Source organism: Falco naumanni, chromosome 11 (genome assembly GCF_017639655.2).
Source record: "Falco naumanni isolate bFalNau1 chromosome 11, bFalNau1.pat, whole genome shotgun sequence".
Taxonomy (NCBI): domain Eukaryota; kingdom Metazoa; phylum Chordata; class Aves; order Falconiformes; family Falconidae; genus Falco; species Falco naumanni.
Genome location: NC_054064.1, coordinates 16,221,944 through 16,248,504, shown reverse-complemented (window position 1 = coordinate 16,248,504; position 26,561 = coordinate 16,221,944). Strand labels below are relative to the sequence as shown.

The window sequence follows — 26,561 nt, the reverse complement described above, 5'->3', positions numbered from 1 at the left end:
TTTTGTTTGGCTTCTTCCATCAAGACCTAAACTGAGTACTATGGAGAAAAATCAGCCTCTGTTAGAATGCAGAGTTATCACAAACAGCCGCACCTATAATTGGACATTGAGAAGTCCAGAAAAACACATAACAATTCCTATTCAACAAACATAAGTAAATTAAGGTTTTACAAGATACCTGGCATGGAGTTTGTTGCTCTTCCCATTTTGTGAAGGGTACTCTTCTATAACATGCTGGACAAAAGGTGGCTGCTGCCGGTGTGTTCTGGTATATGGCAATGTTCCCACGTGGCTAAACATATCACAAGACCTAGTGGGAATTGTCCCCTTCTTCTTCCTGGGGAGAGTGCCATGGATAGAGATGTCTTGAAAGGAGTCTGAGCGATACTCAGTTGGTGAAGGTTTAGTGGTCAAAAGGTCCATGGAAGAAGCTAATGAGAACTGGTGGTTCGCTGGGCCATTTCTGGAAAGACTTGAACATTTTCCTGCAGCTATCATTTTTGGTTCTGCAAAAACAAAAACAAGATTCATCATAGTGCATCAATCATTGAAGTCCCCACTTTAATGTCAGTTAAATAGCATGACTAACATAGGCATCAAAAGTTGAACTGCATATGTCAAGATGTAGCCTGTATCATAATCCAGTCATGTTGCACCCAACTGCATGTGAAGCACACATTGCATGTTAACTGTTACGCGTGTGAAAAGTCACAAAAAAACCCAACTGATCTAGACACACATGCAAGAGCAGGCCCTGAGCAATTCTCCATTTTTATGCACCAAATTCCTCCTCTTTGCTCCTTCACATCCTCTGAATACTCAGACATCAACTTAGATTCATTAACAAAAAGCAAATTTTTAGGAACATTTTGACAAAAAATAAAAGGCACTCAACAGCTTGGTTTGAAAAATATGCCTCTAAACCCAGTAGCTGGCACAATGTGAGGAGAAAACTCTTTCTGAAGAGTGTCTTGCTCAAGTAATAAATGTAGCACAGAAGTGGTCACGTATTTCTAACAGGCTGTAAACTGAAGGGCTCTACCCAAGAGATAAGGGCAGGAGCAGATTACTGGAATTCTCTTCTTCAGCATGCACTGCCTGTGGCTCAAATCGTTGTTGACATTAGGGATTTGCATAACTGTCAGTCTCTCGCACAATCAGTTGTAGCCTGCTGTACAGTAGAGGTTTTTCTGTTATCATTAACAAAAAACCTTCACGAGACAAACACTTCGGGCACATTAACAGATTGCTGTTCTCTTTCTCAAAAAATGCTGCCTTGTGCTCACTTTGCAGTGCTTTAATACAGAAGACAGGCTGCCTTATCCTATCCAGTTATATCAGCCTGCAAAAGCCACTCTATGGAACACACACACAGACTTAAAGGTCAACCAGGCCCACACTATTTAACCTAGGTGGTAGTCAACCAGGTGCTTCCTAAAAAAACTGGAAAAGCCACAGAAGCGGCAGAGACAGATATGGAGTCAGAAAGCAGAAGAGCTTTTGGAAATAACAGTTATGGACAGGGAGAATCTGTTCTGATGCTGGTGAAGTTTCATGCTGAAAAACGGGAGTAGCACCCTGAAGGCCCAGCAGCCTGGAAGTCAGCTGCTGACAGCTGCACAGGAATTCCTCCGGGTTTGGGGAATGCACAGGTGTTGCAAGGAAAACAGAGCTGCCTCTATAGCCCTCCTGCTCCTTCCTCCAGCCTCAGTATCACAGGTACTATCGAGTGTTGCTGCACTGAAGCCACTGTTACCTCTACCCAGAGGTGATCCTAACAGTAACACTAAAGCTGATCTCGAATTTATGAAAGAATTCTGCCATTTCCTCTCAGATGCACTGCAGAGATTCACAGGCGGGATAAGGTTTCCAGACTTCAACAACAAATCCCTTCCCACTTCTCCCTTATTGAAGGTCCTACAATAAACACTCACCGATCAGAAATGATAAATAATAATTAGCCTTTTTTTTTAATCTTCAGTTTGACAAAGCTCTGTCTGAGATACTATGTACTATAGTAGAAAGGCCTCTGGAAACAACACCTCTGTTCAGAGAGAATGTTTAACTTTGGTCAGGTTTCTTGTTGAAAAGAGTAGAAAAGAGTTAAAAGGTTAACAGGAACTGACATTTTTAGTTAGACAGATCCAAACAGAATTCAAAACCCTAAAGAAAACACTCACAAAAAATCTCCCATAAATTATCATATGGGCCCTTGATGTGAAACACTAAATCACCTCTCCATTTATCATGTCATTTGAGGACACAGTTTCTGCTGGCTAGTATTACAAATATTGCATAATTATTTTCAAAATAATAAAAAGTTTTTAAAAAAAAAACAAACAAAAAAACCCCTGGGCTAGAGATAGGACGATCGAAAATGCAAACGCTTACCACAAAGCTACAACCTCCTATAACTAAAGTAAACTGATAGAGCTTGTTTCCAGTAAATTCAGATTTATTATTAGAGAGTATCTCAAACAATAGGGGAAAGAAAAGCTTCTTAGGATTCACACAATCATTTGAAAACACATCTTTATGTATTTACTGTAAGAAGGCAACAAACACCATTTATAGAGTCTGAAAAACTGGAGGCTAGCTTGCTCATATTGCACAAACATGTTGTTATTCTCCTTCTGGGGTCTGCTGAGATTCTGTACTTAATAATTCAACTTTCTTATTGGCTTCTAAAAAACACCTCCTAACCTCTGAATTCTGACTATTTAAATTCAGGTTATCCAGCCAGAAGAGATTTTTCTTAGGTTTTCCTGCAAGATTATCACCCTGAAATGAAACACATGGTATTTCACGCAAATGGGTATCAAAGCCAGGCAGTTACCACTACAACCAATGAAAGCTTCAGTTGAATAGCTGACACCAGATGAGTCCACGATAAGCTTACAATAACAGTAAACAGTCAACCACTTTATGTTTGAGGATCCATAAAGAAAGCTGAGAACTCCCTCTCCTAACCAAATCACAAGGAAAGTTATAGCGATCCAGTAGGTTTCCACTCCAACAGTTTGAAAATTCTCAACAAATATACGATACTCTGAAATACAGCATTTCCCATTTAACCTCCCCTCCTAAGAAGCCCTTCTTAAGAAAGAAAACCAAACACCCTGAGTTATGTCCTAATCATTGCATCTTTTAAGTCACTTTCGGTAACATCCCATGGTTTACAAATTCCATACCCAATCCTCAAATTCACACCTGAGTTTTGAGGAATCAAGTTAGAGTTCCAAAGTTACTATGAAACACCTACATTAAGGAACTTGCAAGACACTTGGCCACAATTACGTGTGTACAGAAGCTTTGATAATATTTCAATCCTCCCTGCAAAACCCCTCAAAAAAAAACCAACAAACCACCACCCAAAAACCAGAACCCCAAACCAACAGATCTGCTAACTTCTATCCATAAATTTACTTGCTTGCCTATGTGCTGCTGCACTATGTATTCTTCATAAATGTAAACCAAGAACTACAATAATTAGCACAGTAAAAGTCCTGCCAAACTATACATTTTTTTCATATCACATGTAAACACAGCAAGGAGGGAGCCTCTTCAGCTGAAGACCCTGGAATGTCTCAAATACTTTAGCATATGATTCAAAGAATGTTTTACTTTACTAGATATAGAAAACCTGAAAATTTTACTCCCTAAGAGACAGTGTGCTTTGAACATCTGCCATCATGCAATCAATAATGGAAATGGTAGAAATTATAACGATAGCCCAAAAGGAACTGAAATTTAATTGTGCGTATTCCTATTTGTCAAAATGCAGCATCTAACAAAACAGAGTGTTCTGGAAGTCATACAAGTTTCCCCTAACCAGATAAAAACAAGATTGACTCATGCTGATAAAATGTTAAAAATTCTAGGTGAGTTTTGATTTGTATATAGAGTAGCATTTCTCTTTCTTCAGTCTGTACTTTGGGAAGGTATATGGGAATGGAATTGGCAGAAGTCAGGCTGTGACTTCAGAGAACTGGAGGCCATGAAAGGTTTCCAGGTAACTTCTGACACATTCAAGTTTTTTGTTATGAATGAGGGCAAGGGAAGTCTTTAAAATCAATGTGGCATTTAGGAAAACAGTATGAGATTGGATGTAGAACAAAATAGGTATCTGACGGGCAAGACCAAACATGTACCAAGCTCTAATCCAACAGGGTGTCATCTCTTCATGTCATTGCTCTAAACAAAAAAGAACCATATGAACAATGAAAAAAATAACCTTTGCTTCCCCAAAACAAATACAAAATATCCTTCTACTCATGCCCTCTTGTCTTTGGTTTACAAATACAAACTTTCTGGCTCAGTTTGTCTTATGAAAACCTTCTGATGTTCACACAGTCTGAAGGAGTGTTCTGATGGTTCATTCAAGCCAGTACAGCTGCAAGAATAAGCGCCCCTTCCATACCACAATATAAGGTAACTAGTGGCAGTGGCTGCTACTTTGTTGTTTCTATACATTGGAGGAGGGGGAGGGAAAAGGAAATCTCCAGCTCAGTCTCAAGAGATTCACAAATAGCATAACAAACAGTCCAAGGCTGTATATGCTCATGTTAATAGAAACCTCATAAAAGGAAACAGAAAAGCCATTTCAGAATTCCAAATCGGACTCTCAAGCTACCTCAAAACTCTTGAGTTATATCTAACTCTTGAGTTATATATATCTTTTTGGACATTAAAAGATTCACTCTTCTCTCAAAGTCTTATACATCTGCAGTCTGGTGATTCTCCCTGTTAGATCAAAGTCTCTGAAGTTTACACCTGGTCTTAATATATTGCCAATAGTACAATACTTCACTCCAAGTCTTACCGTGTCTTTATCATTATATATGCTACGAGGCGAAGAGGGCTTGAATGTGGTTTTAATGCTGCCAACTGAAGAACAACTGCCTTATGTCCTCAGGTCTTTCCAAGACTGAGTCAACTTTTGTGAAAACCCTACTTACTTTTGACACAGCAAATCTTCACACAACCTCCTCCCACTCACCTGCCCTCCCTCCCTCAAAACCAGTAACAATAAATTACCATGAGTGGGAGACACACTGTCTTCTCCCTGCTAGATTACTTGGCACGTTTACATGCACCATGCAAATGCCCAGGGCAAATAATTGAAGCAATCAGCCTTAATTGTGATGAAAGTCAAGTTCAGGACAAAAAACCAGATCAATTTCCTCAAGATTTGTTTTTTGTGTAGTAAGAAAATAAGTTAGGGAAACAGAAAAAGCATGACTGAAAAGCCACTAAAGTTAACATTTCGTAGGAAGAAATACAGTTAAAACTACAGCCACTATAAACTCAAGGTAGAATTCATGTTAACTGTTTCCCTAGAAGCAACATAGGCTTCTTCATTAACATAAAAAAACCCAGAGGATTCTTGCTCCCAAAATGGCTTAGACGTACTTTCTGCAACCCGTGTTCTCTGCTTTTTTTTTTTTTTTTTTTAACAAGATAAATTGATGCAGTAGCTGCTAGAGCAAACAGGTCACAGGACTTTGAAAAGACTGTTAAGGTTCAAGAACCTACAGCCTGTAATGATACAGAGAAATAGACTGAGAAAGCACACGCAACAGTTCAAAGGCTCTGAGCTACTATCAGAAAAAAACATGAGTCTGTCAAACATCAAAAAAACCCCACAAGACTATGGCCAGGTCACTGCTTCCAAAGGGACCTGAAGTGCTATCACAACGTTCGTGCTCTCGTTCCCCTTAATGTGTGTCATACAATTTCAACTTTCCATACATCCTTGCACTGTAATCTGGAAATCTATTTTAAATGTTATTTTTAACTATTATTCTCAGGCAACAGAAAACACACAGGCCAGGATAATTATCTTTGAAATTTCTCTGTTTCAAAATCAGAGAAACAGATAACCCCCAAAAAAAACTCTTTGTGAGTTTTCACATGTAGAATGCCTTGGTATCTATAAAAAATGCCAGGAAAAAGTGATCACTGAAAAGGATTCAATAATAAGCAGAGATCTCTTTGGCTGGCCTATACTATGAAATTATCTCAGAAACTTCAGTGCCCAATCAGTTAGCTCAGTAATCCTGAAAGGAATGAAGCCTTGACTTGAAATAAACACTCTCTCCCCATTCTGCTGGCAGAAATAAAGGACTTCACCAAAGTTACAGTCAAATCTAAGCGGTTTTCAGCTAATACAAGCTTTTGTTCCTCCCCTAGTATAGGAAGTAATTTATTATTTTGCCTGCTCCTCTGTTCCCACGATGTTACTGAAAAAAAAAAAGAAAAACCACAAAACAACGCACTCCAACTGAAAACGAACTATTTAAAAAAACCTTTTCAGCAGTAAGTATGCACTTATTTTAAACGATCAAGTGATTTACGGAAATTGCAAATCTGGACAGACAGAAGTGCTTTTTAAATACAACCCTCTAACTGACAAGAGAGAAAAAAAAAAAAAAAAAAAAAAAAAAGACACAGCACTTCCTTTCTCTCTGCTCAGTGAAGTATCTCGAGTATACCGGCGTTTTATACTCGAAGAGCATTTAACAGATTTCCAGGGCATCCGTTCCCACAAAGCCCGAGCAGGGAGCAGCCGCCGCCGCCCCGCAGCAGCAGCCGGGCCCGTCCCGCTCCGCTCCCCGGCCGGCGGCGGCACGCAGGGGCGCTCACACACCGCCCGCCGGGCGCTCCCTGCCCCGCAGTTACCGGTCCGATCACCGCTCCTGCTTTCCAGGCTTCCTGGGGATTAGCCGGAGGTTTTGTCCCGGTCGAGCTCCGGCAGCGAGTCGCGTCCCGGTCCCTCCGGGCGGCGGAGCTCCGCGGGGCCGGGGGGCGCGGGGGAATGGGGCGGCCGAGGCCGGCCCCGCACCACCAGCAGCCCGGAGCCCTTCCAGTGGGTGCACTGGGGCGTTCCCGGGGGAGCCCGGGGCACGGCCGTGCCGCGGCAGGAGCGGGCGCGCACGCCTGCAGCAGCCTGCCCTCCAGCAGAGCAGCTGGCGATGGCTAACCAGGGGTGACTCAGCCGGAGCCTTCCAGGAGCGCCTTATCGCCCGCCCGCGCCGCGGAAGGCACGACCCGGCTCGGTGACTCCCGAACGAGCGCGACTGCCGGGCGCCACTCACCTGGCGCGGCCGGCCCCGCACCCCGCCCCGCACCCCGCGCTGCGTGCGGCGGCTCCGGCAGCGCCGCGGCCCCGGGCGCTCGGGGCGGCCCCGCAGCGCCGCGCCCCACGGCCGCCAGCCACACCCCGCGGGCCGGCCGCGCAGAACCCCGCCGGGCGGGCCCGCTCCCGGCAGCGACCCCTCGCCGCCCTTCCCCGTGGATGTGAGACTGCCAAATCAGCACTGCAGCAACAACGAGCCTTCCCAAACCCCCCGTTCGCGGGCAGCGCCGCGCACTTCACGCACACGGTTCCTTCCCTTGCCCGAAGTTATCTGTGCAACAGGTTGGCGGGATAAAACGCATTTTCTAAAACAAAGGGTCAAATAACTGTAGAGGGCCGAGAACTGTCGGCAGAACAGATGGCTAGCTAACCGCCCCTTGCAAAGTACACCCTCTAAAACAATCGGGTAATTACAGGCAGAACACGCACCCTAAGGAATTACCTCGGCCCCCCTCAGCCGTCCCACCGCCGCAGCCGAAGGGCTTCTGCTTACACAGAAACCAGGGCACGCTCAGTTGACTTCTGAAGCACCGTCTAGATCAAATTCTTCTGCAACACTGTCTTTGTTTCTTTCCTGTTGGCTCAGTCTTTCAGGCTGCCTGGCCAACATTTCTCTGGTTTTGCCGCGGTTATTCCAGTCGTGCAAAGCAATTTTGATAACACGGTTCTTTCCCTCTTACCAGAATTCGTGCCAACATTCTGCAAACCTCTTCACAGCTATCCCATTGGCATTAGCTTCCCAGCAACAAATACTTCTCTGCCTAACCAAACATGTAATTGATTTTGACATTAAACATTTTACCCCTAGTAGCTGCACGGTGGTTCTGTTTTCAGAGATCCTCTTTGTGCCCTATTTTTCATTTTACGCTAATGTTCAATCCTCTCACTCTTTCTCCATTTTAACTAGAACTCACTTTAATATGCTTCTTCCGATATGTCTGCTTCAGAGCCCGACTAATGTGATATTGCTGAAGTTGTAGTCCTAAACTATCTAAATGATAAATGTCATTAAGGAGCAGATTTTTAATTTCCCAGGACCTCTATGTATTATCAAACCAACCACCAAAAATAAACTATGGTATTCTCACTCTAAAGAAGTTAAGCTATATCCAATGGCAACAACAGCAGGATTAAAATTCCACATGGTGACTAACCATAGTGACATCTCTGGGCACTGGGTAGAACTAGGACATCTACCTCTTTGTAGTTCAGATTTTTAGGCATTGTCCAGAACGTGGAATTTTACTATCTGAACTATCTAAAATACATTACAGCAAAAAGCCCACCTTTTTAAAATGAAGCAATTAAAGACAGAAAGAGCACTGGACCTCCTCTTGGAGCAGTCTAGAGCTTAAAAAGCATTTAGCTCATCAAGTCAAGATTCCTTAGCCATCATCTATGTTGCAGATGTAGGTATTGGGAAACTTCTCAGAAGTGTCTTGGAGTTTTCATAGATACGAGTAGAATCTTTGCATAAAAAAACCCCTCAAGATGAAGTTTAGCATAAAAGAAGAGAGAAAAAAAAATAAAGGCAGAGAGCACTCAAACATGCAGTAAGGGAAGGAGACAGAAGATTAAAAAATCAGATTTATCTAATATACTGAGGTCAAGGAAGCTCATGGTGGCATTTCTGACTGCTGCTCTTCCCATAGCAATCCCACTTTGGTTCCTGCAGGCATGAGCAGCAGGAAAGCATTACCACTGCTGCTATCGCCACGTACCTTTTATAACAACTTCCAAACTGGGAAAGTTGAGGTAAATGTGAAAGAACAATTTCAGAAAGGATTCATTCATTAAGACATAAATCACCACTTGTGGCATGCTGATGGACACAAACTTCTACACTTACATAAATTTCTCCCGCCAAATTACAGAAAACTGTAACATCATACGGACACTGAAAAGAACCTTGAAGCTGAGATCTGAATTCAAACTAATTTGACACAAAATGAAGCCTGAACACACAACAAAACTCACTCCAATCTTTCATCATTTTTTCCCCCAAATGCAATCACATTTCAGCTACTGATGAACTAGGAAAGCCAGCAGATCTTCAGTGGCTGATGGCACTCTGCTTTTGTCATTGCCAGTTGTGCAAAACCACGTTAAGTATTGAGGACAGAGAGGTACCTGAAATGTTTCAGAGTGACAGATGCTAGATCTTCACTGCCACAAGCAACAATCTATGGAAATTTCCCATAGGATATTTCAGGCACAATCCTTCTTCAAAGTACACCTGGGGAAGGGAGGGGATGAGCAAGGGGAGGAGAAAGAAACCAAAACCCAGCAGACTAACCCCATCTTGGACACCAAAATGACTCACTTATATGTCCTGTGCAAGAAAAATGGAATTATGGTGAAAATACAGAAAGAGGAATTGAGATACTTGGATTACACTTCGAGTTCTAGCATTCTGACCCACTTACTTCCTCCATGACCTACACTTACATTTTTGTAACATACATCAGAGTGGTAGATACTTTTCACAGGAAAGACCGTACAGTCCTTCATCAGCTTATCAAGTGGAAGATGCTACAGAAGTGCATACTATTTTTTTTCTTCATTGCATAAAGGAAAATACCTTGCTACTCTATCTAAACCATACATTCCACAGATCAGGCAGAAGACATCTAAAATCATATAAAAAAAAGTCGGATCGGTTAGCACCTAAGACAGTCGCTATTGGCTGATTCTAAAAACTCGGGGAAAATTTCAGGCACTGTAATTACATAGGAAGTCATGTCACACTTCATTGTCATGTTTTATGAATAAGAACCAGAAAAGGACTAGTAATTTCCTTAGTAACGTGACTGCACGCTAAGTAATGGGACTGGTAGCTGGGCAGTCCTGCATGAACTGTGATTACTCTTGCATGAGTCATTACATCCTTCTCCTAAGAGTTTTATACTCTCCTCAGATGAAATTGAAAATTGGTCTTTGTCTTCACACATAAGAATCTGCACAACCCATCCTTGTACACACTTGATGCAAAGCTGTTAAAAGAGAATTTGCCTGCAAGCTACAAGAATGAAGAATTTCCAGGACTGCCCACAGTAGCTACATTAGTTGTGAGTTACTAGAGCTAGATTAGCTTCCTCCTTGCAAAATTTTTTGTTGCTTTCATATTTTGTATCTACTTTGGAAATGGGTTTACTGAGATGCGGGATGAAGTCTTGTAAGCACCTGTGCCCTGAAGCAAACACAGCACCTCTGTCAAGCCTCCCTGTCAGCATTCCACCTTCAACTGCCACACCTCTCAGCCATCTGTTTATCTATACGGCATCACGCTGTCTGCGTATCGCCCGCCACAGAAATGTTAGTGGTGAAGTGCTGTCCTTTGTGACATCAGCCTAGGGGAGGGTGAGAAACCAGCAGCGTGCTGGTCGTCCATCACTGGCCATCATCACACACTGCTGTGGCCTTCTACAGTCACCTTTGACTTCTGCTTTCTGAAGGAAGGGAGTATGTACAGGTGCATCCTTCCACCTAGTGCAAAGACACCTACACAAGCAGCTGCCTAATCAGATGAGTGAGGAGGAACGTAACTGGGTCCTAGGTCCCAAGACCTGTGATGCTGTAGGTCGCGTACCTTAATCACACCAAGAGCTGGGTATTTGCCAGTTCTTCAGGGACCATTTTCAAAATGTGCCTGGCTTATGGTAACAAGAGAGGTGATGGAACAAAACAAGAGAATTCACTGGAACTTTTCAGTTTGACCTTAAACCATCAGAAATCCAGTCTTCCTGAAATAACTGGGAGAAAAAACATCTACTCTAAAAGCACTGCTGTGCAGCTGCAGTGATAAAATGCAGAAGCAAGTACACAAGATGAAGACATGGTATGCACGGATTGCTCACACAGCAGTTCTTGTAGATACCCTGATAAACAACAGTCAAAGCAAATTTCTACTGTAGACTTGTCTTAGAAGAGAAAGGACACAAACAAAATGCTGCATTCCCTCAACTCCCACAGATGCCACATAGAAAAAATAATGATCAGCGTAATTATTGGCTAGAAAATAAAATTTCTTTGCTGGTAATTTTCAAATTAATCAAAGACATATCAGGTCAAATTAGAATGACAACACAAAGTAAAAAATGCTCCAGTAATTGAAACCTGACAATACTTAGTCTGAAAACTATAAGCTATAGCAATTGTGCTTCCTAAGGTCCCTCCTGGCTGCCAACTGAAATGGACAAGTCTAGTCAGCAGCTACCCAGACCTCCGTAAGGAACCTCCTACCAACGTTCAGTCTTGCTACTTGGTCTGTCTTGGGTCTGGGAGACACAAGGTCTTTCAGAAATGCCCAAAGAACTATCTGTTACAAGTTAGAATCAAGAAACCTCACGATCCCTAGCCTCAAAAAAGTTTGCAAGTGCAAATGTCCCGCAGCTGATCACCCCGGAAATTATGCCGCAGTAAAGCAGGAGAATTTGAGGAATTATATAAACCTTAGATCATTCAGTGACAAACTGGAGCATGAACATGCTCTGGCTTGCTGGAGCTTCTGGCTACAGCACATTTAATTTTTGCAGACCTGGAAGAGTACAAACCAGGTACATATAATACCAGATGTCTGATTTTCACTTATTACTGGCTAAAAACTACGGTTCTGACAAATCAGTGTTTTCCAATAGGAAGTGGTTACTGTCAAACTACTCTAATCTGTGGCTCACTGTTGTCTTAAGTCAGAAAGAAACTGAAACTGGAAGAATTTGAAAAAAATTTTCACTGTAGCTATCAGAAGTTCTCAGTGCTACAGAATTCCATGTATTTTGAGTCAGCTAGTATTAGCCACTGCTAGAACCAAAAAAAACTCTAAGTGCAGCGCTTCTCAGACATAGTACAAGAAAACTGAGTATGATGTTTAACAGAAACCAATCAGTAATTAAAAAAAAAAGTTAAAATAAATTATTCCACATATTCTGTGACAATAACATGTTGTGTTCCTCCCCCCATCTTCAATTTGATATTGAAAATCACGTCAAGCAACTTGTGCTGACATAGATCAGACAGACCTGTTTGAAATACATGGGTAAAACTGCACTGAAACCAGTTTTCTTCTATTGACTAGTTCATTCCAGACAGTAAATTGGAATACAACACCAGAAAGAAACTGGACAAGGTTTTATGGGTTCCATTCTACCAGGGGGCCTATTTTCCTCTCTTTGCTTCTAAGCAGTGGAAGAACTGTTACTATGGAGCTAAGATTTCCTTTTAAGTGTCTATTTTTCCGTGCTTCTGTAAGAAGTCTCAAATACAAGAGAATTAACAGCCTCTCTTTGCATGTGACAGATATTGGGGGGGATGTTCATTTAGAGCATAACTGAGGTACAGACAAAGATAAACAGAAGGCCAGAAAGCAGCAATAAACAAATTTGGAACTTTCAGCAAATTAAATGGCACAGTCAGAAGCGTATGTTTACATTTACATTTACAACATTGTTACATTTGTAGCAGCATCTACATTTCTGTCCTCCTCAAACAGAAATGACAAAGACCTACAAGTCCTTGTATCTCACAGTGAGAGCAAAATAGACCACACAGGCAGCAATACCACCTCTGTCACGCACACAAAAGCATTCAAAGCAGCCTTCTCTCCATCTATTGGCAAAGCTACTTTAGCACTAGTTTGGAATCTGCCAGGTTGACACTACATACCGCTGGTCCAGAGCACTCTGTTTCTAATGTTTCAAAGAGAACCCAAAAAAACCAGAACAAGTAAAAAGGCTTTATCTGAGAGCGACAAAGGCAAGACACTTGAGTTTGACAAGGCTAAACCAGGCGTGACTTTATGTTAATTATTTTGGCCACCTAAAAAACACATGCGGGAGTCCCTCAGTTATTTTACACCTTCTTTGAAGGCGGCCTTGTCTCTATTCATATTGTTCCAAGCACAAGCAATGACCTGTACTGCTTGCTCATCTTCCTTCTTAATAGTACACATCTTGGGTCTTCTATATAATGAATGACAATGAATGACCCGCATGGCAAGAAAGCACTTCATATTTAACTTTACGCTACTGCAGCAGGGTAAAAAATACTACAGATGCAGAAACAGTTATTTAAGAATTTAAATGCAAAATCTCTTTTCCCCACCAAAAGCAGGAAGTTATGGAATATTAATTTCATTTAGTCTAATTCAGATTTTGCATATTATTTTGTGTTCACCCACAATAAACTGTATCAATGTATATATTTTATTTAAATCCATTAAGGCTAGTTTTCTTTGTATGACAGGTAAAATTATAAAAGATCTAAATATATATCCTATTAAAACTGCAATCTTTCTGTGTAAGAAAACCCATACAAGACAAAAAGGAAAGATTCTTTAAACTTTTAGCCCATCAAAGGAAAACACTCTAAGATGTTAATGAAAACATATTAAGCCATAAAATACTACTAATCAGAATTCAGCTCAGTAAAAGAAGGTACCAGAAAAAAAAAAGTTCTAGCTCTTAGAACACGTCATAAGTAAAACTTCTTGTCACTTAGCTTTCTATTTACCTTTCCACTCATAACAATGCGTGGAAAGGTGCATCATGAATACTTACAAATGTACACAGGCATTTTAATAGTCAAATGATATAAAGCTTTCCAGAACAATTCTATATTTAAATTCATGGTTATAAAGGGACCAAGAAATATCTTCCATGGCTGGCCATATCCAAGGTATTTTTTTATTATATCAAATTATATATTTGCATTTATATATTTACACTACCCACTCTATACGTAACATTTCTACTGCACTGAAGGAGCTGGTCATATCATGGTGGGATTCCTCAACGCATTCGTAGCAAGATTTATTCTTCCACTATAGCTCATAAGAAATCATAGTAAAATCCCACTCCTAAAACTGTAGCACAATATTGAACACGATCAAATATCACTCTGTCCCAAACCCACAGAGCATCAAACCCTGCCTCAGTTGTATTAGAGGATACTGAGAAAACGACACGTCCTTCCTGGAGTACTGCTCTAAGTACCGAGCTACAGCTTTCAGGATGTCTGTCTTGAGCTGCTGACTGTTACAGGACAGCATGCTATGCCTCATGCTCTGGGAAGGAAGACCTTTTTCTGTAATACAGGAGTCAGATAACACCTAATTTGTCACGAGTTTCTCTCATACCAGAAGCAGCTGCTTCTACAAGACGGTACATTACTTCCCGGCTTCTTCACAATGCCAACCAAACATTTCTAAGACTACAGAAAGGTGCTAGATAGCCGCTTTAGAACACTCCTATAAGCACAGCCCATCATTTTGCTTTTTAGATGCACTCTGATTCCATACTGGGACAAGCCCAGGCAAGCTGCAGACCCCACCCTCTGACTCCACAATGTCCCTGGAACAGAAAACAAAATGTGCATCTCAAAGGAGGCACAGCATGCTATGAATACGTGAATGGATACTGGCCTAGATGGCAGGACACCAAGATCCAGAATGTGCTGCAGCACACATCAAAAGGTAAGTCAAGATACAGGCAACAGGACTATGGAAAAAGTATTTATGGCTCTTCACATTCATGTATTTTTGAAACTTCATTTTTGTTACATCAAATGCTTGGAGGCTGAGAACATATCCTGGGAAAGCACCACTATGGGTTGGTGTGCTCTTTCATGTTTCATTTGACATCTACTTTGCCACTACCTGATGCGAGATCCTGGACTTGAGTGACTGTCAGTTTGACTCGGTGCACAGCCATTGTGGTCTTCTGTTCATGGAACAGTGGTAGGAAGTATGTTCAGAACTGGTAAAAATTTTGCACTTGGGAAGAAAGTTTGCAGAAATTGGAAACATTTTTCCACTTGTGTGTTTTGATTTGCAAGGAAATCAAATGATAGTGATAAGCCCTAAGCAAATATTTGAGATCATCAGGATTTAGAGAAAAGGAAACAAATGCTTGAAATTTGGAAGGCTGCACCCAAGAGATGACATGTTCCAGGACAACTGCCATTGTAGCTTTTGGGCCTAAATTCATTCCACCAGCTGTCAGCACTTGCTGAGTGATCTGCCAGGAAATCAGCTACCCTGGAATATCTCTACAATCAACAAAAAAATATAGACACCAATGCAAGGTAATTCAAATCGAAAGTTTGGACTGAATTATCTGCTGCATTCATCTGTCCCTTTCTAATACCTAGGACCACAGAGTGACTTGCCTCCTATTAGGAGGCGCTCCTTCAGCTGTGGTTTCACTTCGGGCAGCGGCGCTGTGCCAGGCGTCAGGGCCCACTTCTGCTCTATCTTCCTTGGCCATTCATACTTGTACAAATGTTTGCGCAGCTGAGCAGTGAACTGGCATGGGGACTTGATCTGAATGAACATGAAGGGAAAAAGAGTTGGTTTTCAGCCAGATAAATTTCCCAATAGGTTCACCATGCAGCTGCAGGACAGTTTTACTGACAACAACAGGAATGATACAGAGATGGGGAAAAGCAGCTAAAGGAAAGCTGATGAGGGCACAGACTGGCATTTCGGAACCCCAGCTTCAATTAAGGTCAAGAGTCAATGGCACAGCAGCCTTCCAGTTTTCTAATACTGATGAAAAATATCAGAGCTCCATTATTCAAAGCACTGGTCCAAAATAAAATTAATTGTGCTGAAGTGGTTTAACAATTTTGAATGGTTATCATTCTACTGATTAGCTAACGCTGTTCACATCAAAACACTTATTCTAATCACTTCCTTACCATGGGCTGGCATAAAGATGGTGTAAAAGCATGAAGGTAGCAAACCTTGCTTTGTGTACTCTGCCTAATTCAAGAGGTATGTGATCACGTGCACATACATGATCCAGGTCAAATGTGTTTCTGGGCATTATGGCAATGCATGGATCCTGGTACTAATTACTGTGGAAACACAGCCTGAGTAGCTAGAGTTCAACAAGATGAACCCAAATCTTAGTATACTGAGACATGTTCTATTTAAAGTCGTTTCAGAACCAGATAACATTTTAGAAAACGGAAAACATTTTGACAAATTTTTCCAAAACTTAACTTTGCTGTACAAAGAAATGCTTAGTCCTATAAAATTAACCTTGTGAAAGTGCTTACATATTAAAGTCACTTCGCACATCAAGCACTGACTAGAAACTGTTGAACCAGCAACAAATACAATGCTGCTGCTGTTTAAAGCTCGAAATAACAGCGAACAATAACATAGCCTTTGCTCCGTACTGGTAAGTATGTTAGTAGGACATTAGTATTTATTTAATAGACTGCAAGATTTTTTAAAAATGTTTCTTCTAATGTTTGACTTCAGTACAGTTTAGTGCTGGATAACAAGCATTTCAGTGTGAACTGATTAGGCACTTCGCTTCTAGACACAGCACTCTGTCAAAGACAGACACAAAACAAAACCATCTCATAATAGGCTGGGTACTAGATAACAACCATTGGTCCCTACTGTGAAAAACAAACAGTCTGCACTCATGTATGACTGACTGAATGGAATTGTCTTGCAGCCTTCCCAGAACTCTTTAATACAGTAAATAGGCAAAGCTATCCAGGATGTAAATATCCTGGTGTAAACAGAACAACTCAGAGATCAATTTGGCTATATTTTTTCAATAGAGGGGGGGAAAGGGATATACACTCCAGTTTGGAGACAAAAATGTTGGACTCAAATTCAAATTCACTGAAATCACCAGCAGTGTGTCAAGATTAGATTTAGGCCAACATATCTGAAGCTGGACAATCACAAGCTGTAGCTGTATTAATAGAATTTGGAATGTTCCAGTGAGTTGATTGAAATGTTACATAAATACCTATGTATCAATTCACCATGTGAATTAGAACTGTCCATTCCTTAGAAAAAATGTTACACCGAGAACTGTAATACGTTCCTCACTCCAGTACCAAAAGGTTACAAAATGCAGTCCCAAGGCCAAATGAAAAAAGGTTCTAATTGAAATACATCTAGTTCCACTATAATAGTCAACTTGAACAATACCCTAATCTCTTCACAGTAGCAGTTATAAAAGTGTCAGATTTATAATTTTAAGAAGTTAAACCAATGAACTGTAGAAGTTATGTAATTGTTAAAGCTATTTTGAACTCCTCAGGAGACACTGAGAAAATACACGGATCTACTTGTACACAACCAGTTCTAGGTTCTTCTGAAAAGTTAAAGTAGCTAACGTACTTTACATTACATTTTATTTCTACACAGGCTCCAAAATCTTCTTGACCAAGGCAGGGTAAAAGCAGGAATGTTAGCCAAGTAAACCACTGCTTCATGTTACATTCGTAAAAGCCTTAGGCAGTGATCTTTAGAATTCTTGGGCAGGCTGCGTAATACCCGTACCTTGTTATCTTGTTAACTATTCTCAAAATATCCCGTACAGTAAGTCATAGTTGAGTAACATCTCACTATACCCTTCCACTCAAACGGAATGAATTACAGGGCTTGTTCCAACTCTTATGAACTTGAGTTGAATTTTGATACTGAACTGATAAAAGCATCATAAAAGCAACAAAAGATGTAGCGATAAAGTCTTAATTCATAGCAAAGAACCAAATGGAAAAGGAGGGTCAGGACTGCCCGTGTAAACACTCTTCCTCTCTCCTCAGTAGGGATGAGGTAGCACGTACACAAGCTAGCTTGGTTTTGATACGATCTTTCCAAGTGAGGAAGACAATGGTGACACAGTCTTCCATCAATTACAGTCTGCTACCATTACTGTACCTTGTTAAGCTGAAGACTGAGAGCGCAACAGGAGGTGAAAGTGAAGCCTTTTCTAAATGACAACTTCTAAAACCAGTACAGCTCATATTATTTTAAAACCCTGCCAAAAGATTAATGTTTAGCTATTCTCACTGCCTTTGTAAAGCACCCCTGTGATCTGTATTCAGAGCAGTATCCTAGGCAGAATCAGGAAAGCTTGGGCTGCCTTAACTCATTCTCTCAGTCTTTAGGCGACAACACGGAAATCTTACCTCTCGTTTTTTCTACCTCCTGAAGCAGCAGGATATTGGAAATGATGCATGTTCGGTGGCCTTGATTTTCAATCCCCATTTTTCTAAGATCAACTTCTGTAAGATGGAGTAAGTCCTGTAGCAAATGCCAGAGTAAGGAACATACTATACCTATTAGTCCAGGAGAACTTGAATTTCTTTCAGACAGGTTTACTGTGTCTGATAGTGTAAGCACCTAACAGCAAACTTAAGTATATTTATGTGTTATATGAAGCCACTTCGTTGTGACAACCTATGTCATTGAAGGGATGAAGAATTGTTCTTTTAAAACATTAATTCATTGCTTTTAAACAATCACATTGTTTTGCTGTGTAAATAAGACAATTGACACAGAATTTCTACTCTGAGCTACTGTTTCTGAAGTTGTCATTTTAAAATCTTTTTTGCAAACTAAAACCACTGCACAAGCATGACATTTTTTGGTTTAGGCTGTGCTGAAAGCCTCAGTTTTTTATGTGACTAGCTATACCTCTTTCAAAAGCTGTTAGGGAAATTCAGTCATGCCTGAAAATGTCATATGTTTCTCATATGTTTCTCAAATGAAACCTCATATGTATCTAATGACGTGAAAGAAGCAAGTTGGATAATTATTACTCTTACTATATCCCTTTCTAGGTTTACCCAAATGCAAAAATTGATACTAACAATGAATTTACATTTCAGCAGAAAGGATTTTTCAGGTTTGGCAACAGTGAGTGAGACTCCCTTTGCTTCTCTCAAAAAACCCCAACACCCTCCCCAACCCCAAAATCATCCTCCAAGAAAAACTACACACAAAGAAGTATAAATGCAATATGCCTGCTCTTCAAACTTCAGCAAAAAGCTGGTAAGGAGGAGCACAAAAAGGGCTGGTGTTAACTCCAGTACTGAACAGTGTGTGCTCAGGGTAACACAGTGGGAGCTTTTATAGGCACATTTTGGGGGTTTTTTAAGTAGCTTTGAAGAACTTGCTGCATTTTGCAGCAGACAACATTGACATGTGGAAATTTTTATTTATCAGGGAGAACAGTCTCCCACCCTTAAGTTTTCTTTCTTCATTTAGGATCAGAAGCATTTTCTGGTCTGGCTTAAGAACTGAATAGAGCAGTTGACTGAAACTCAAGAACTCTGTCTTCTACTGCCATGAATTTACTACTTAGCAAAGAACAATTTAATTCAAGAAACTGTGCATCACTGTCCTCCCTCATCAAAATGGATATAATCATACCTTCTACTGCAGACAGAGATAAAAACCCCAGTGTAAATAGTTATTAGTAATTATTTTTAAAAGTAGAAGACATCAAAGGCAATTACTTAGACTTTCAAGAACTTAGAAGCTTGGTTCAACATGGTTCTTAAGTATATGCCTGGTATTAAGCAGGTCAGTAAGAATGCAATGTCAGGGTAAGCCAAGCATTTTCTCAAATTGAAGTTTTGTTTCAGGAAAACGTTCAGTTTGGCTGAGGAACTAAGAAATTATATAATGCTTGAAATCTACAGATATTGCAGAACTGAAACTCTGACTCATGGCCTTGAAATTTAAAAAAAAGTCCATTGTATCCACAATGATGCACTAAGCCTATTTTTCAGTTTTGCACTTCAGCAAAATCTTTTTACAAGCAGCTTTCAGGCTCAGTAAGCTGCAAACTATCTTTGCTGTGGGGTTTTTTTGTTTGTTTGTTGACTGTCAAAACAGTAGTCCTAGGGTTCTATAGTACTGTTTTCTGTTTTACAATGGCAGTATAAATCACATAACATCATCTTCCAACGTGGTTCTTACTGAGTCTGTTTGGGAAAGTAGAAAATACTGTCCTTTTCCTAGCCGTGAAAAATTCGAATTATATTTAAAATCCTTTACATTTTATTTTGTTTGCATTATGAGATTGCTATGGGACTCATTAAGAACTCTGGCATACAAGCAGCACAGATGTGACACAGAAGCTGATTTCAAATAAACTTTTGTGCCAGTTCATGAAGCTTGAATTAGTGACAAAATAAAATTGTAAAAAAATTGTTTAAAAGTGAAACCAAGGATATTTTGACTTGGTGAGAATATTCAGTTGTATTATTTGCATTTATTTGATGAATTAGGAATACAGCAAGACAGAACTAAAGCATGCCAATGCAATATTTGATTTATGATATAGTACGTAAGTGTCAATAAATCTATACATGGATGGTGAGAACTGAAAACACAAAATTGACAATAAAGACAAAATTTTGACCAAGTAAAAACCTGTAGGAAAAGGGCTTCCTAAGAATTTCTGAATCAATTTCTAGGTATCTTCAAGATGACTGAGGTAAGGTCCTTCTGTAATGTGGTATTTGCTCATTAGAGAATATTCTTAAGCCACACACTACTCATTTACCCATAAACAACTTCCTATAACAGCACGTAAGTTGCTATTTTATCAAGTTCTGAATTTTAAGAATTAAATTTATGTGTTAACTTTTGCAGAACAAATATTATCTATGTGTTCTTGCTCTGATGAACACGCCCATTTGTTACACTGAGACAGCCAAGACTAATATAGCACAAGCAGCATTAAAACCAGTAAAACATTCATTTTATCTAGCTCACCAGTAAGTGACTATTTCTCTGTGAGTTTCAGTACACAGTTACGAAAGACATTGGTTTTTATCTTCCCCTTTCCTAAGACAAAAGCAAACAATCAACCTTCAGGGTTTTTGTTCCACCATTGTACCCCGGAACATACATCACTTACATTACATCATCTTGCTTGACATAGTCTCAAGAATTTTATTGAAAAAGCCCATTCTTACCTCTATGCCGTCATATCGTTCAAAGAGCATGCAATATTCTGCAAGACCAAGCTGGGTCAGCCAGTTAAAAATGGGCAGACACTTCATTTCACCTCACAATGCCTTTGACTCTGAAAAAAAAAAACCAAACCAAAACCAAATTAAAAATACTGTTGCTTAGGAATGTTAAATAACTGAACAATGCAGAAAGCACTTGATAGCACGGAGCCATCTGGTTCTACCATCACGGCCAAAGAAATTAATACTTTCTTGGCTGCTTGGTAATAGGTAGTTATCTATACATTAAGATTATTACATTTAATTGTTTCATTGTAATCTTCATATAAACAGGGAACGTTGAAGACTATTGTTGAGCTCTCACAGCTGAATTAATCTTTCAGAAGATTAATCAACAGTCACTCAATATTGTAGTATCAATTAATAAAATACTCAGTCTTTGTATCCAAAGGGAATGTTCCTCAATACGCTCATTCAGTGACAATGCCATTCTTCTCACGTGTAACACACATGACAAAATGTCAAAAATGAAGAGGAACAGCAAAAGGAACAATGTTATCTGTAAGAATACAAACAAAGTGAATGAAATGGCATATTCTGTGAGACAGTCAAAATTAAAAAGATTCTGTGGTGGGTGTTTGTCCAACATGAACATAGCTAAAGTCAACCTGTTATGGAATATTGCTACAACAAAAGCAGTTGAGAGACTGTTACAGTCTGGTCTCCGTCATGATGTCATCTGAATTTGAGTTAGCTGTAAATAAATAATTTTTGGTACTTTTTTCTCAGTTGCTAAAATGAAATAAAACCCAGATGTTGAGATGGACACAATAGACACAGGAAGACAAGACAGACACATAAAATATTCTCCCAACATCACTGCTCTATGTAAGCAGTTATGTAAGATCTACATAAACAAATACTTACGTTTCCAGAGAATTGCTGAGTTTCTGAAGAGATTTCTATTTGTAAGTTTGAGCATATCTTAAGTAAATTCAAGGATGCCCAATTCTAAATCTGTGAATTTGTGACCTAAGCATCTCCTAGCAGAGCACTGATGCCAGAAGCAGGAAATGCTCATGTTCAGACATGCAGTGTCTTTAATCATAGACTTTTGATACATCTTTTTATTTGAAGATTTTCTTCTCATCTATACTTCAGGAAAAGTACTTGCTCATTACCTCTGTATAAACCAACTGGAATTACAACTTTCCAGTCACAACCCCCTTGTTCCAACACAGGTCTACTCTGAACATGTGACAAGAACCTGCCCAAAGGCTGACATGTTATTGTCAGCAAAGAGCCAGTGTGGCTTTCTGACAGACAGAGAAAGCTGTTTAGCATTTTTATAATTCTTGGAACACTAGAAAAGTGTTGAAGCTTTTGTTTGTTTTAATACAAATTGCAAAACGAAAACCACGGCTCTGCAGAAAGGTAGGCTGCAGTAGCAGTATTACCTGCGCTAAAGTACAATACATTCCTAGAAATATTTTAAAAGCACTTAAATTAGGGCAAGTACTGTTAGTAAGACATACAATATTTTGGACCAGACGTTGCTTTGGAAGCCACTCCAAATCTTGTCTCAATTGTCAATCTTGGAAAGAAGGTCACATTCCAGAGACACATACACCATTACACTGCAGAAGCTGTAATCTTGGAATTCGTCACTTCATGATCCATTAAAGAACAAACCAGCTTATCTGCAAATAGCATTGTGAAATCCCTCTATCATCCAACCAGAATACTCTGCTATATTACTTGCTTTATTGCAGGATTTTTATTATTGTGAGAACGTTGCAGGCTATGGATGACAAGTAAACATCTAAAAAATGGTGGTATTACAGTAACCAAGAACATCTTGTAGAGTAACATTGATCAGAAAATCTCAACATTTAACAGACACACCACAAAAGAATTTATTTGAGGAACATTAAAGCCACAGAGAACATTCTTATGTGAAGCGACAAGCTCAGCCACTGAAATCTCCCATTTATTGCTTGCTTTAAACAGCTACTTTCAGATTGCAGGATGGTCAACAAAGGCAAAAGATTTTCAGAGGGATAAAAGGAAAACACAGCTAGGTGTTTTGGTTAGGACATTAGTAAACCCATGAACAAATAGTTTTTCTTCTGGTTCATACACTTCTAGTTCAGTCACAGCCTTTAATTTTGTTATCATAAAGGAACTTGCTCCTAAACGGTTTAACAACTTCACTAGCAATATATTTTTAAGACTACAAATGTTATATTTCATTTTGAATACTTAGCTTCCATGCGTTTACATGACAATTTAAAAACATCTACAAGAATTGTTCGAGAGTCACCACACTTACCATTCCAGAACAAAGAGAAATTCTGCACTAAGCATGAAAGGAATCCCAGAATAGCAACATTCTCTTTAAACAATATAGTGATAAACAACAGCTATCTAATCTTACTTGGCCAGCTGCATTTGCTGTTATTAATTTATATAAAATGAAAACAAACAACTCCCCCACCACCAATAACCCTCCCGCCTCCAAATCCCCATACAAAAGGAAATTCAAGTGCAAGCAGAAAATATCAACCTGGCATGACAAGACATTAAGAGATCCAAGATGCATTTTTTTCAATGCACCTACACCTCTGAATGGGATTATTTTATTTTTTGACACCTGTGCAGATTCTTCCCCTACTGTTTTAACGAAAAATTTGTTCCTACAGCTGAAAGGCGGGGGGGGGGGGGGGGGGGGGGGGGGGGGGAGGGGGATGGGGACCCATAAATCTCCTTTCTGATCCTTCTGCTAATGGCAGGTTTGGTGAAGAAAGGTGACAGAAACATTAACATCTCTTATTTAACCAATATTACACTGTTAATTGGATGCAGGGTACAACCTAGTGGTCAGGACACAAGATATATTCAGAGCCTGATCTGAATGGTAAGTGCAAAGTAAAAATGGTAAGAGTAAAATGGAATTACATAATAAATTGTAAATGACCCTAAATATATGATTATGAGAACTGGTTTAGGCAGAGGGAGTTTCCTATTTTCTTCTACTCTTAACACTATTTATTTTTATTACTAAAAATAGGATTAACTCTTGCTTATGGCAGGTAATGCCATCATTTTTTAACATCCCATATGTGATTATAAACACACTGGCAAGGTGTGTGGCAGATGTTGGACACATATTTTTTCCCCACTGAGAAATGAATACCCTTCCTTTCCAGAGGAAGGAAGAAAACAACAATCTAAGATGACTGCGTATATTGCAGGGCAATACCAGACCTATGTTCTATTTACCCATTCTAAACACTGTCACTTCCCATATATCGCAGGTTTCCTGCAATAAAGAGGTCACCATAAGTTTAGTCAGGTCACCAGATTTTTATGGGATAAAGCCATGGTTGCTCCATGACTTGCTTTCATTTGTTGAGTGAGACTTTTGCTTCTGTTATTACTTAAGGAGCTCAGGAGTGACGTTACAGTATTCTGAAATCCTTATGTGGAAGGTCTTGCAGTATTACCCACATAATTTATACAATTTCATGGTTTTTTACATCAAAATAAACAATTTAGATCCAACCTAGGTTTGTACAATTTTGTTTCTGAACACCAGCTGTTCAGAGGTTTTTATGAGATATGTTGCTGCCAGAAAGTTATCAAATGGGTAATAACAGGAGGTTCCTATGGTGGCACTCTGACCTACTGAACTGAACTTTGCTTTTACTCTCAGAGTGCTTTTCTGTATTACCTTCATAACACACTCGCAGTTGCAGTCATACTTATCAGGGCATATGTGAAGCAGAAGCACACAGAAAGGTGTTCTATATGTAACTTTTAAATCCAACTGTTCATACGGCAAGACTTTACTATACTGGTAATTCATTGCTTTCTTTTTTCCTCTACCACAATATCCCAGAACTATCAAAAGATGCTGCTGGTGATGTTGGTTTGTTATACTCCAGACACAAGGTAAATGATATCTCATACCAGATTCTTAATTCAGCTATGGTTTCATCAAATTAGCTTCACTGTAATTTCTGAAAAGTGGGTATGTGCATATTTACAGAGATGCCAAGGCCAAGTAACTCCAAGTCACTGTGTGGATATAGTTCAGTATTCCAGGGACAACAACTCATGCTGCTTTTTCAGCCTCCCTTGGGAATTCAGGCCCTAATATGACAAGGAGCAAGCCTTGTTATCATGGTGTAATCCTGTCCCCACCAAAGTTACTCAGGTGAGCCAGCAATTTCATCTCATCTGGAAAGCAATTTCTCTTGCTGTGCCTTTTCTACTTCAGCAAAATTGACTTATATTGTACTTCCAATTTAAGACTAGCCTCCTGCTGTGACACAATCATTTATCAGGAAAAATCGATTTATTGGACACTTTCATGAGTTAAGAGTTTTCTTCATCACTTGAACTTTGCATGCCTTCTTAACTAACTCCCTTGAATCAAGGGTCCACCAGTTTTTTTTGTTTTCAGATGTACTTTCATTTTCAGATGCACTTTTATTTTCCTTTGACATCAGTGAAATCAACAAACCCTCTAAATTGCAGCCTCAATAAAGCTGACCTTCCAATACAACATTCTGTACACCTCAGGTCCTGTACTGTGGCGCTAAGTAATAACACTGAGCAAAGGTATGCTCTCTTTGCTGATCACATCTTAACTATTTATGCTTAACTAAGCAATTTAGACAGGTATTTCTTGAATACTCTATTGTAATGCATGGTTGAATGGCAGAATGCTTCTGCCACGGGAGTGCCAGGTTTTGAACGCAGAAATGAAAAAACCAGAAAAGCTGGAAGTGGTCATCATGCTTGCGATGCCACCTCTCAGAGATTTTGCCATCTTAATACAAAAGAACTATCTTTTCTTTTGCAGTTCGAGTCATATTTCTGTTTCTCCTCTCCCTTCTTTAAACAATTTGCCAAGTGTAAATCATGTTGTCAGTAGTACAGATTAAGACAATAAATCTGTGTATTTTGGAAAAATCTCAGAAGCTGACTGTTCTGTAAAAGGAATACTAGATGCAGAGCGAGAAAGTCAGAAGATACCGGTCAATCACCCAAAGCTTGTTCCATCTTGATGGCAGTGGTAACATCTTAGTCAGAAAAGTAACCTTCTTCCCCAGGATTTGTTAATACATAATGCTAAACTGCCATAATTTCCGTAAGTTTTGCTCTAGCATACTGCCTTAAATGAAAGCCAGAATTTTTCTACTTAAGACTTAAGCGTGGTTCTCCTAATCTAATAAGGCCATAATAGGCTGGTAATGCACTGATCAAAACCAGCGTATTAAAAAGCCGTCTGCATCTTTTCTGCTAGGAAAAAGGGAATGGCATCTGCAAGACCAGGGCAAGAGACAGAAGCAGCAGAAATATCTGAAAAGCAATCCATCAGCAGAATCAAAGTGTCAGGACACAAATCAAACAAATACTGGCACCATGCACTAGACAGTCCACAGAAAGCACTTCTTGAGCCAAGGACTGCGGCTGAAAGGAGTGGGAAACTATGACTGAAAATCCTGTTTCACCAGAAACAGAGCTTGGTACCTTGCATATAAACTGGATGACATCAAAGATAAGCTACCACCGCTGGTTTTTTTCTTCAAATAGGAACAATATGCAAAACCTTCAAGTTTTGGTTAACTCTGCATGAAAAGGAATAACAGGCAACAAATACTCATCATGCATT

The 26,561-nt window shown here is 39.8% G+C and overlaps 1 protein-coding gene across 4 annotated transcripts in view; it reads right to left on the bottom strand.

Moving 5' to 3' along the window:
* BCAR3 (BCAR3 adaptor protein, NSP family member) overlaps positions 1-26,561 on the bottom strand; it is a 109,212-nt gene that overhangs the window by 54,272 nt on the left and 28,379 nt on the right. Inside the window, exons 2-4 of one of the 4 annotated variants that reach the window (XM_040610291.1) lie at positions 20,882-20,991; positions 18,080-18,194; positions 179-506 (exon numbers count right to left, since the gene is read on the bottom strand). In XM_040610291.1, coding sequence (XP_040466225.1) covers positions 179-506; positions 18,080-18,194; positions 20,882-20,968 — 530 coding nt within the window. In that variant the 5' untranslated portion in view covers positions 20,969-20,991. The other 3 variants (XM_040610294.1, XM_040610295.1, XM_040610293.1) reach the window with 3 other exon arrangements.